The sequence below is a fragment of the Orcinus orca genome, chromosome 11, assembly GCF_937001465.1.
Source record: "Orcinus orca chromosome 11, mOrcOrc1.1, whole genome shotgun sequence".
Taxonomy (NCBI): domain Eukaryota; kingdom Metazoa; phylum Chordata; class Mammalia; order Artiodactyla; family Delphinidae; genus Orcinus; species Orcinus orca.
Window position 1 is genome coordinate 51,168,136 of NC_064569.1, and position 12,298 is coordinate 51,180,433.

Here is a 12,298-nt window from a genome sequence, read left to right on the forward strand (position 1 = left end):
AGGAATGATCCATACGAAGGGAAATTGATGCATAAAATAAAAGTGGTAGTTACAGGAATTGATTTCTAGAATTGGTGAGATGATATGATGGGCCCCACAACACAGATGGAAAAGTTAGCCTTTGATAGGAGCAGTTCCATTATAACTGGAAAGTAGGCTTAGCTCTGGACACAGATTCAGGTAGGTTGGTATTTGGTAACAGACATAAGGGAGAGTTGATCTCTGATTTCTTCCATTTCCTCATTGAATTATGAAGTGAGGTCATGAAAATTGAGGGTCGAAGGAGACGGTGTTGGAGGTTTGAGGAGAACGGGCAAGATGTGAAATAGCCTCTTCAGATTGGGAAAGTGAAATAATTAGGAAAATATAATAGAATTTCCAGGCATCATTGAATACCCATTTTTGTGTAATGTATTATAGAACACAAGTTAGTAGCTTTTTCTTTTCTTTTTAAAGCATCCTGATATGTATGAGAGAGCAGTGCTGAGAAAAGATCATCAGAAGAAATATGGAGCGACTGTTGATCTTTGGAGCATTGGAGTAACATTTTACCATGCAGCTACTGGATCACTGCCATTTAGACCGTTTGAAGGGCCGCGTAGGAATAAGGAAGTGATGTAAGTGGTTTCTCCATCTAAAATTAGAAATAATTTTTTAAATGTATCTCTATCTTATTTTGTTTCATCATGTTAGAGGGGTACGCTACTGAAAATTGATCTAGCCATCATTTCTGATATTTTAAGCTATTTGGTTTTTTAATAAGAATGCAGCCTTATCAGAGTGTATAGGCATACTGTTTCATACCGTGTTTAACTGTCTTATGTACAAAGCATAAATGGCATCCAGTCTTTGATCCATATTAAAAATATACTGCTTTCTGGAGTTTATTTCAGTGCACTGTATATTTAGTTTTCTGTGTCCTTATCAGGTTTTTTCCTCCATGTAACCCAAAAAAAAATAGAACTTCTGTGGAGTACTAGAACCATTACTGGATCAAAAAGAAATACAGGGGCTTCCCTGGTGGCGTAGTGGTTGGGAGTCCACCTGCCGATGCGGGGAACGTGGGTTCGTGCCCCGGTCCTGGGGGTCCCGCATGCCTGCGGAGCGGCTGGGCCCGTGGGCCATGGCCACTGGGCCTGCGCGTCCGGAGCCTGTGCTCCGCGGCGGGAGGGGACGCAGCAGTGAGGGGCCCGCGTACCGCAAAAAAAAAAAAAAAAAAAAAATACGGTTCTTACCCTGAACTGACCTGATTTCTTTAACCATTTCAAAAATAACGTTTAATGTAATATTACATTTTTTTCGTGTTGCAGTTTCAGTCCAAAGCCTGAATGCATTTTACTAGTACATTATACATTTATGTACTGACATAATTATTAGGAAATAATTACTGTGTACAGAGTCACTACTGTAAACCAAATAATGGAAGAAAAGAGGGATGGATTTTTAGATGTGAAATCTATTATAAAATTCATCCATACATTGGCCACACTTTTTATGTTAAAAGAAATTAGTGAATGACCTTGCCTTATGAGAAACAGCCAACCTATGTACACATAAAACTATGAGGTTATGATTGTTTGGTTTAGTGAAGTAACTCATTTGACAGCCTAACATGTTCAACCATTCTTTTAGATCTTAACATTTCTCTCAGAACTTTATATATATGTTTGACCCTGCCCTTTATAAGCAAACATGATAAAGTAATAATCACAACTGTAAATATACAATCTTTTATCTAATCTCATCTCAGAAAATTAGTAGAAGCATATTTTCTCTTTTGTTTGCGGAAGTAAACCAGTTCAACTGGTAACGATGACTTTTGCTAAAACCTGGGTATCTAAATGTTTTCTAGCAAGGACAGTGTACAAATTCATGGGAAGAAGTTATCCATTACTGTACTGATGATTTTGGTATAGCATCATCTTGAGAGTGCTTTACAGCAGTGTCCTTTTTATAAAATCTCCTCATTAATGAAGGCTAAGAGTCAATTTCTGTTTTTCCTCATTAAACATAAAGTGTGTCCAACAATTAATCATGTTTTTATTGTCATAGGTGTTTTAAAACAGTATCAGCATGTCTTGCTCCCCTAAAAATAGATTAAATAAAAGTGTGATGCTCCCTAATAAAGGAAACATGACTTATAAGCAACTAGGAATACCTGATGATTTTATCTGACCACCATGTGGGCAGATAATACCATTAGAAGAATTTTTTTGTTTATTTGCGCAGAAACTCAACTGTTTATGAATACTGATGCTAATGATTGTTCAGAAGCGCTTAAAGAAGTAATAATGACTGTTTTACTTTACTATTGAGTGATGTATTCATCTCACATTATAGCCATGATGATCCCTCAGCATCTCATTTACATGTTAATAAATGTATTTGTATATGGATCTTAACAAAATTAGTTAAGTTTTTTCAAGAATTTATAAGCGTTACCTTGATTAAGAATTCTGTCATTCATTCTATTCACTTCTCTTTTCTTGCATTAATCTCACATATCTCTGCTTATTTCTCCACAATCAAATGGTTCTCACATGAATGCAACTTATTTTTCACATTAATTTCCTTCTTCTCTGAAAAATCTCTTAAGGCAGAAATCCTGGCTGCCTCTACTGAAGAAGCAGCAAGCGGTCCAAATCAGTTGTACTGGTTTCTTCTGCTCTTTTAAAGAATATATTAATTTGCTCAGAGCACATTTATGTAGACATTAAACAAACCAAAAAAATTATGCCAGAAATAATATTTATAAACTTATGTAAGATTCTGCTGTGTTATGATTTACATTTTCATCTGGAAGGCATGAACCTTGTTTTCCTCTCCTACTTTATGGTTTTGTTTTGGAAAGTGCTGACACCTGAAAGGCTGCCTTGCCTCTATCATTATTAGTATTCTCTAGCTTCCCATCCATCTCTTTCTTTAAGTCATCTTTATTTTTGTCACCTTCCTCGAGAAGCAGATTAAGTTTTAACTTTTAATTTTGGTACACACATCTATTCCTATATGTGTATATATGTTTTCAATATGCAAAAATTTTCTGTTACTGTGCTATGTGTAGTTTTATCTTTTTTTTTTTTAAAGAAAGCTATTGTTCATTCTCCAGTAATTTCATGGTCCAGTTGACTGTGCCTTTGGATAATCTGGGTAAGAGGGATTAGATGCTTTTTTTATGGTCTAGAGATATTCTGTAACATAACTTTTTTTGTGTTTGCTCAATTTTTTCAGATGGAAAAATTAATATTTTTGTTGTGAACATCAAGATGCTGTTTTATGGCACTGTGAGAACCCAAATGAAAATTAATTATGGCATAAGTAAAGTAATCGTACAGCCACTATTCTACTTCAGTCAGTCAGATTCAAAGTATTTTGATTGTTTTATGGATCCTGTGAACATCAATCACAAAGTTTCGTCTAGTAGATAATTGTAGGTGCAACTGAGGAAATATTTTTGCAAAGCCCATTGATAGGCTATGCAGTAACAAGCTACTTATTTTAATCTGCTTTTATTCCCCCCAAGGTATAAAATAATTACTGGAAAGCCTTCTGGTGCAATATCTGGAGTACAGAAAGCAGAAAATGGACCAATTGACTGGAGTGGAGACATGCCCGTTTCTTGTAGTCTTTCTCGGTAAGTATAGTGTACCCAGTTCTCTTTTGCACTTTGGTGTTTGGAATCTTTGTTGACTAAAGTCACAAATACTTAAGCATAGTTTTGTTTTGTTTTGTTTAATGTTTCAGTAGATATTATTAAACCATATACCTTGATTCGTGATTTTCATCTTTGGCAATATAAAGATCAATTTGGGTCTATGTAAATAATTTTGCCAGATCTCTTTTAGGACATAGAGTGTACATACATCTTTGAGATTGCTAATCACTGGTCTTGGAATTGTGTGCTATGTGGGGATCCAGCTAAGGACCTTGGTATCTCTTGTGCTGACCTTCATAATGACATAGCACAAATAGTGGCACAGATAGGAATAACTAGAGTTCTAAAAAACAAACACTCAAGAAGTTTGATATTTTCCTCATTTTCAAAAAGTAATCATATTGTTCAAAAGGTGAGAAATAACAGTTTTCGGGACTTCCCTAGCGGCACAGTGGTTAAGAATCCACCTGCCAATGCAGGGGACACGGGTTTGAGCCCTGGTCTGGGAAGATCCCACATGCTGCGGAGCAACTAAGCCCATGCACCACAACTACTGAAGCCCGCGCACCTAGAGCCAGCCCATGCTCCACAACAAGAGAAGCCACCGCAATGAGAAGCCCATGCACTGCAACGAAGAGTAGCCCCCACGAGCCGCAGTTAGAGAAAGCCCGCACACAGCAACAAAGACCCAACGCAGCCATAAATTAATTGATTAATTAAATTTTTAAAAAAGAAAGAAAAACAGTTTTCTACTACTTTTTCCAGCATTTCAAATGTTCATATAGGTCTTACTTATTATGGCAGCCAGAACTCAAATTATATATGAATCCTGTTATCACAAAGAGAGATTTAAGGTAAAAGAAATTAAAAGTAGAGGGTAAATTTTTTTTCTGTTGCTATATCTTTTTTTTTTGAAGTATATTTGATTTACAAAGTTGTGTTAATTTGAGAGTAAATTATTAGATTTTACTCTAGAAATAAAGCCAAGACACTCATCAATATTTAGAATTTGTAATTACTGAATTAACTTCTATTTTTCCTGAGTGGAGGAATTGTATAATCCACAAGTGAACACACACAGGTTATGATTTACTGGCTTAATGCCTTTTATAATCTGTGGGTGCTCTTTGTATTACTTTCAACATATAAGTAAATAAATGTATTTATTCAGAATATTTATTTAAACTATATATATATCACAAGCTAATAAAATATGTCCTGTTATTTTATATATTGCTGTGAAAACTCATTTAAACTGGTAGTTCCAGTGCTGAAATCATTTTTGAAAACCACTACCCTGACAGTTTCATTTTTCTGTGTTACTTAAAGAAAAGTCTCCAGGGCTTCCCTGGTGGTGCTGTGGTTAAGAATCTGCCTGCCAATGTAGGGGACACGGGTTCGATCCCTGGTCCTGGAAGATCCCACATGCCACGGAACAACTAAGCCCGTACACTTCAACTACTGAACCTGTGCTCTAGAGCCCATGAGTCACAACTACTGAAGCCCAAACGCCTAGACTCCGTGCTCCACAACAAGCAAAACCACTGCAATGAGAAGCCCACACAGCTGCAACAAATAGTAGCCCCCGCTTGCCATGACTAGCGAAAGCCTGTGTGCAGCAAAGAAGACCCAATGCAGCCAAAAATAAATAAAATAAATTTTAAAAAAAAAAGTCTCCAAAATAAAATTGTGTCATGCAACTAGAATTATCAAGAGAAGGTCACTTTATTGGAGAGCAGAAATTTAATATTATAATAGTGATCTGTGTTAAATTTTGATTTGGAAAATACTCATTTTGGAGATCTCAGGCAAAACTGATAACATTTAAAGGGGTCAGGAAATGAGCACCTGCTGTTTAATAACTATATTACTGACACTCAGACTCAATAATTTGACAATCTGAACTATATATTGCATATTTCAGGAGGGTAACAGGCCTTATTTATCTAATTATTCTTTAGTACACCAAGTTATAAATTTTTTGATAAAAATTGCTCAGGTATCAGAAAGTATATTATATGATTTTTTTTTAATAGTAAGGACTTTAAGTACTACCAATCAGCAATAAAATCAACTACCAAAAATGTAACAACCACAGAAAAAAGATAACCATCCTCTTTCTTATATGTATTCATTAGTCAAGACTGGATAGCCAGTGAGAAAAACCTAACCCAGTTCGTTAAAGTGAAACAAGATTTAAGTGAAAAATAGATAGACATTATAATTCAAAGTTCACATGTGTATGTAACTCAGAGCCCAGTGGAATCCTCAGATTCAGACTGTCATGAAGACTTGGTCTCTTCAAATCATTCAGTTCTGCTTTTCTTTGATTTCTGTTTACTTTCAGCCAGGCTCTTTCCTGGCAGCCACAAGATGGCTGCTGGCATTCCCAGATTCACATTCTCACAGCTTTGGAAGCTCAGTGGAAAGACAGACTTTCTTTCTCGATAGTTTAGCAAAGAGTTCTGGGTTGATTCTTATTTAACAACTTACATGCTACCACCTGGCCACTTCTGACCAATCATAATCACCAAACCTGACTGTCATGCCCATCTATGCACAGGGAGTAGAGTTAGAGAGTAGAGAGGTGTGGATTCTCTTACAAAATGAGGGAGAATAGATACTTATTAGGCAAAAATTTTAATGTCCACTGCATACCTTAAAAACTGTTAACAGGCACGGAATTATTCCAGTGTCTGTCGTGTAGTCAAGAATATATTTTTAAGACTAGTTGAAATTCCGTAATTGAGTCTATTTAAGCAGATTTTAAAATTCAGTGAAAGCATGAGAAAGAATAAAGGTCCTTCCATTCTTTTTTTTTTAATGTTTAAATTTATTAGTCAAAGATTATTCCTAGTTGAATTGGCATTCATTGATTGCTAAATGATTATAGTAATTTTCCTTCCTGAAGAAGTGTACTACAAAAGGCATATGAATTCAACATAAAAAATTACGTATTGGAGTGACGTATTAAAAGGACATTAATGGGGACTTCCCTCGTGGCGCAGTGATTAAGAATCTGCTTGCCAATGCAGGGGACACGGGTTCGAGCCCTGGTCCAGGAAGATCCCACATGCCGCGGAGCAACTAAGCCAGTGCACCACAACTAATGAGTCCGCGTGCTGCAACTACTGAAGCCCGTGCGCCTAGAGCCCGTGCTCCGCAACAAGAGAAGCCACGGCAATGAGAAACCCAAGCACTGCAACTAAGAGTAGCCCCCGCTCGCCGCAACTAGAGAAAGGCCGTGTGCAGCAACAAAGACCCAGTGCAGCCATAAATAAATGAATAAAATAATTAAAAAAAAAAAAAAAAAGGACATTACCCTGAAATTAAACCATTATCTTATCCTCATGACCACAGGGTTCCAATCAACTTATCTCACCTGGATAGCATGTATATACAATGTTAGAATATGTTTGGAAAAGTGAGGAAACTTGGGAAGGAGAGAATCAAAGAAAATAATCTGTAAAAGCTAACATAAAAATACCGTAACCCCTGGTTCATTGACAGGCAATATTAAATCAAGGTTACCTGGCTTTCTGAAAAGTTGGCAGATTTTTTACAATTTTAAATTAATCTAATCTAATAATAGTTCCTTTGATTTGTTGGTAAATATTATGATTTTGTACCTAGACAGAATATAACACATTCACTCTTCATGTAACTTTTTTCAATACTATTTTAGGGGTCTTCAAGTTCTACTTACCCCTGTTCTTGCAAACATCCTTGAGGCAGATCAGGAAAAGTGTTGGGGTTTTGACCAGTTTTTTGCAGAAACAAGTGATATACTTCACCGGATGATAATTCATGTTTTTTCGCTACAACAAATGACAGCTCATAAAATTTATATTCATAGCTATAATACGTAAGTACCTCTTTATATTTTTTTCCCGTACTGTAATGTCTTGTTATATAATAATTACGTATCTTCATAAATCAGGAGAGGAAGTAGAAAGGATGCCCCAGCTTCACCAGAGGTGCCCACTTTCTGCTTAGAAAACGTTTGAGTGCTGAGTAAATTCCTTTTCACTTATCTTTGGAGTAAAAGGATTAGTTTTCTAATTTTCTAAAATTTACAGGTAAATTAGCTTGTTCTTACATTGCAAGTTTTACAGGACTATTTTCCTTTCTGTGCTTTCTCTTAAATTACATAATCACATAACTACAAATAGCATTTACTAGTAAATGGGCCATGTTTTATTAAGAATATTGTCTTGTCACTTAAAAAATATTAAAGTGTAAGTCTTAAAGATAGTTAGTGTAGTTATTATTTGCATATGTGGCATAAAGCCCTTATTGAGTACTAGGGAAATAACCATTTGTTTTATCTTAAAAAAACACATTATACCCATGTGATAAAAATCTACCCATGTGATAAAACTACATAACTAAATCATACACATCCTTACATGTGGAACTAGGGAAATCTGAATAAAATAGGTGGATTATACCAGTGTCAAGATCCTGATTGTAATATTGTACTATACTTACGCAAGATGTTACCATTGGGGGAAACTGAGTAAAAGGTATATAGTGTCTCTCCATATAATTTCTTTCAACTGCACATGAATCTACAAAGATCTCAAAAAAATGTTTTTTAAAATGAAAGGGAAAAAAAATTACACCCTTTCTATATGCCTTAATTGCTGTTTGACAAGACTCAGCAGTTTTGATGCCTCATAAAACTCAAAAAGAGACTTTCACTGATAATTTATTAAGGAATAAAATCAATTAGATGGAATAATATTTTAGACATTTTTGTCTAATCTATATCTAACAATATTATAAACATTAAATATAATGTAAATATAATGAATAAAATAATATTCATATAACGTTGGTTAAAATATATTATTCATTTTTATTTTGGTGCTTAATAGCCTGAATAGATATGTACCATAGGTGTTGGCCACTATTTCATCTTAAGAGTGTGCATGAACATAAAAAGCCCACCCAAGCCTGAGCCAAAAATCACAGCAGAGGCTTTTTGAAAGTGGCTTTTTTTTTGTTTGGAATCACAACATTGCTGCTGGAACGTTTATTTGATTTCATGAATATGTTTAGGGAGAATCTACCTTTTTCCCCAAAACATCATTTTGAAAATGCCTGATTTTATTAATTCATTTAACAAACATTACATAGTCATGTTGTAAGTATTGTTCTCAGTTCTTTATATATTTAAATCATTTAGTCCTCACAGCAATTCTGTGAGGTGGAGACTGTTATTCCCATTTTATAGATGAAGAACCTCAGCACAGAGGAGTTAAGTAACTGAAGGTAATACAACAATTAAGTGGTAAGTGGAAGAACTGGAATTTGAATCCAGCTGTTCTGATTCCAGAGTCTGTGCCCTTAAACTCTCTGCCATATTGGCTCCCTGTTATTAAATATTAAAACTCCTGTGTATTGCACATATCCAATATGGGTATCAAACATAAAAATATTTTAGAATTGATTGCTGTATAGGCAGATTATGTGGAATTTTCAATTTAATAGACTTTATGGTATCCACATCAACAGAGCAGCATTTCTGTGGACTGGTCATGATCTAAAGTATCACTGAGAAATAGATGTGGCCCTCGTTAAAAAAATTTTTTTTACCTCTTTTTTTATCCCAATTATGTTGTCCTTTTGGATTTTTCTCACACAGTGCTACTGTATTTCATGAACTGGTGTATAAACAAACCAAAATTATTTCTTCAAATCAAGAACTTATATATGAAGGACGACGTTTAGTTCTAGAACCTGGAAGACTGGCACAACATTTCCCTAAAACTGCTGATGAAAATCCCATCTTTGTAGTAAGCCGGGAACCTCTGAGTACAATAGGATTGATATATGAAAAAAGTAAGTTGGGATTTTTCTTATTGTTCTTACTAGCCATTTAAAAAAAAAACCCTGAGAATTCCCTGGTGGTACAGTGGGTAGGATTCCACACTCTCACTGCTGAGGGCCCAGGTTCAATCCCTGGTCAGGGAACTAAGATTCCACAAGCCATGCAGCACGGCCAAAAGAAAAAAAAAAAAAAAAAACTATAAAAATGATTGTCATCTTCATAAAGTCGACTGATGATGACATTAATGTAGAACTTTTATAAATATTAAAATTTTGTAAGTTAATTAGAGTAGTAGTAAAATTTAAAACCCTGTGTGCAACAAAATTTGACGTTAAATATTTTGTTTATAAAATGGTAAAAATAGTTTGTCATATATGTTTTATTGTAGCTCTCTGCTTTTAGTATTTTACTAACACTCAAAATAACCTTTTGTATCATAAATCTCAGCAAATATTTATTGTTTCCAGGGTGAATAGGACACTTTTCCAGGCTTTGAAGTTTAAGAAAAATTAGATCTGCATTTTGGAATCTTTTAAATTATTAATTCTAGTGGTGAAAAAAAATTACCTGGATTTTTATATTTCTGTTTAGATCTTGGGATTTGATTTAGATTTAAAGGAAAGCATTGAGCTTGTTATGTTGGAATATATTTAAGAAAAAGAAATGAAACTCCTTAGAAATAGTGCAGGAAATTTGTTAAGGAATGAGCATTTTGTTCAAGTGGTTTTCTTTAACCAGGAAAAGAACATTAAAGAGTTTTACCACTAACATTTAATTTAGAGGTTAATGTTTAATTTGGAGGTTGATGTATGAAGGATGAAATAATTCATAATTTTTTATTTCTGATTTTAATTATTTCAGTTTCCCTCCCTAAAGTACATCCACGTTATGATTTAGATGGGGATGCCAGCATGGCTAAGGTTAGTATTTAATTAAATGACTATATAAACATCTGAATTAAAATTATCTTATTAATAGTGGAAGCAATAAAAAGTGTATCTTTATATACACCTATGTAATTTAGGAAATTACTCATTTAGATTGTTACCCATGACAAATTTTTGTGTTCTTTCTTCTTCGTATCCTTTCTTGAACTCATAGGAAAATTTTCTCCATTGAGACAGTGCATTTTTACCATCATGTTTATTTAAAATTTTTATTGCAGTTATATCTGTCCTTAGCTTTTAGAAATTAGTAGCTTACTGTGTTTTTAATGATAAAAACACAAAAGCTTGAAAATTTTTATGTGAAAGTTTTTCTTACCCTGTACCACAGTTAGCACCAAATATTGACACTTTGTATTTCTTCATTAGGCAGTAACAGGAGTTGTGTGTTATGCCTGTAGAATTGCCAGTACCTTGCTGCTTTATCAGGAATTAATGCGAAAGGGGATACGATGGTTGATGTAAGTAATGGATTGAAATTTGAAAATTGATCTTCGCATAGGCCTCATTAAATAACTGGTAATCATCCCATCATTGATGCTTTACCTCTTCAGACTAGGTAGGGTCACGTGTATGATTTTTATTATAATACATTTGTTTCACAGTTTACAAAACATTTAGCAGCTGTTTTTTTTTTTTTTTCCATTTGATTCCTACAAAAATCTTATGAGACAGATAGGAACAAATAGTATCTGAATTTTAAAATTAAGAAAAAAAAAAGAGAAAAATATAGGATTTCCCGGGTTGTCCAGTGGTTAGCACTCGGCGCTTTCACTGCCGTGGCCCCGTGGGCCTAAGAAACGTTTTGTGGATGAATATATGATATGTCATCTTTCCATCTGATAGAAATGGAGAATGAATAGTCTCTTAAGAATCGTGCCTCTAGTTCTATACAACGTCATTTGAAGTGTTTCAGTTTTATACACACATAATAATGGACTCAACAGTGCCCTTAGGCTTTAATGCTTGTGACAGTTTACGTTTACCCACCTCACACCTGTCCTTCCGTTCTTGAAAAAACAGATATGAAGCATTTCATCATTCTTGTTCTTCTGCTGCTGTTTCTAAGAAGAAAAAAGTATAAGGCTCTTTTTTTTCCTGTCACCTTTATGTTAAACCCATAAATTTATGCTTATAATTTTTTTTTATGTGTTCACATATCCAGTTTGTAAGCCTGTGCTTTTCTCTTTCCATTAAGAAGCCTTTTTGTTTTTACTAAATGGTTTTTGGAAAAACCTAAGTGTTGACTCCATTTATTTTCATAGCATTGTTGCTAACAGCTCTTGTTTTCTCTTGCTGCTGCTATCTACTCCAGTCGCTGCTCCATGAAGCTTTTGTTTCTTTTACTTATTAGCTTTTAGTTCAATAAGTCATGAGAAAATAGTTTTTCACGTAGACCACTGTTGGCAAACTTTTTTAGTTAGTAAATATTTTAGACTTTGTGGACTGCAAATTCTGTTTTCATTTTGTTTTTACAACCTTTAAAAATGTAAATACGTTTCTTAGCAGAAACAGGCATCAGTCCTTAGTTTGTTGGCCCTTGATATAGATCAGAAGGTCTTCATTTATATTATATACTGTGTCATCCTGCTTAATAAATCAGACAATAGTCTACTATGAGCATTAAAAATTCTAGTGGTATAAAATATAATGCTGTTCAGCTTATTTGTGTGATTGTAGATTAGTTTTGTTCCTTAATATAATTTTAATGCCTTAGATTTCTAAACTGTTAACCTGATAAGTGGTAATGGTTTTGTACCCTGGATAGGTATAAAGCGTTACAGAGATGCTTTCAGTAGTAAAAAGTGAATTGGCTTTCATAATGTTTCAAGACTGTTAAGAAGTTTGTCTGAACAGAAAGTAGTA

The 12,298-nt window shown here is 34.4% G+C and overlaps 1 protein-coding gene across 1 annotated transcript in view; it reads left to right on the forward strand.

Moving 5' to 3' along the window:
* The window catches only part of TBK1 (TANK binding kinase 1), a 39,430-nt gene that overhangs the window by 17,013 nt on the left and 10,119 nt on the right, over positions 1–12,298 (forward strand). Inside the window, exons 6-11 of the mRNA XM_004276591.4 lie at positions 457–617; positions 3,521–3,631; positions 7,338–7,517; positions 9,303–9,499; positions 10,350–10,408; positions 10,802–10,893. Of these exons, the coding sequence (XP_004276639.1) occupies positions 457–617; positions 3,521–3,631; positions 7,338–7,517; positions 9,303–9,499; positions 10,350–10,408; positions 10,802–10,893 (800 nt within the window). The remainder of the gene's footprint in view (positions 1–456; positions 618–3,520; positions 3,632–7,337; positions 7,518–9,302; positions 9,500–10,349; positions 10,409–10,801; positions 10,894–12,298) is intronic.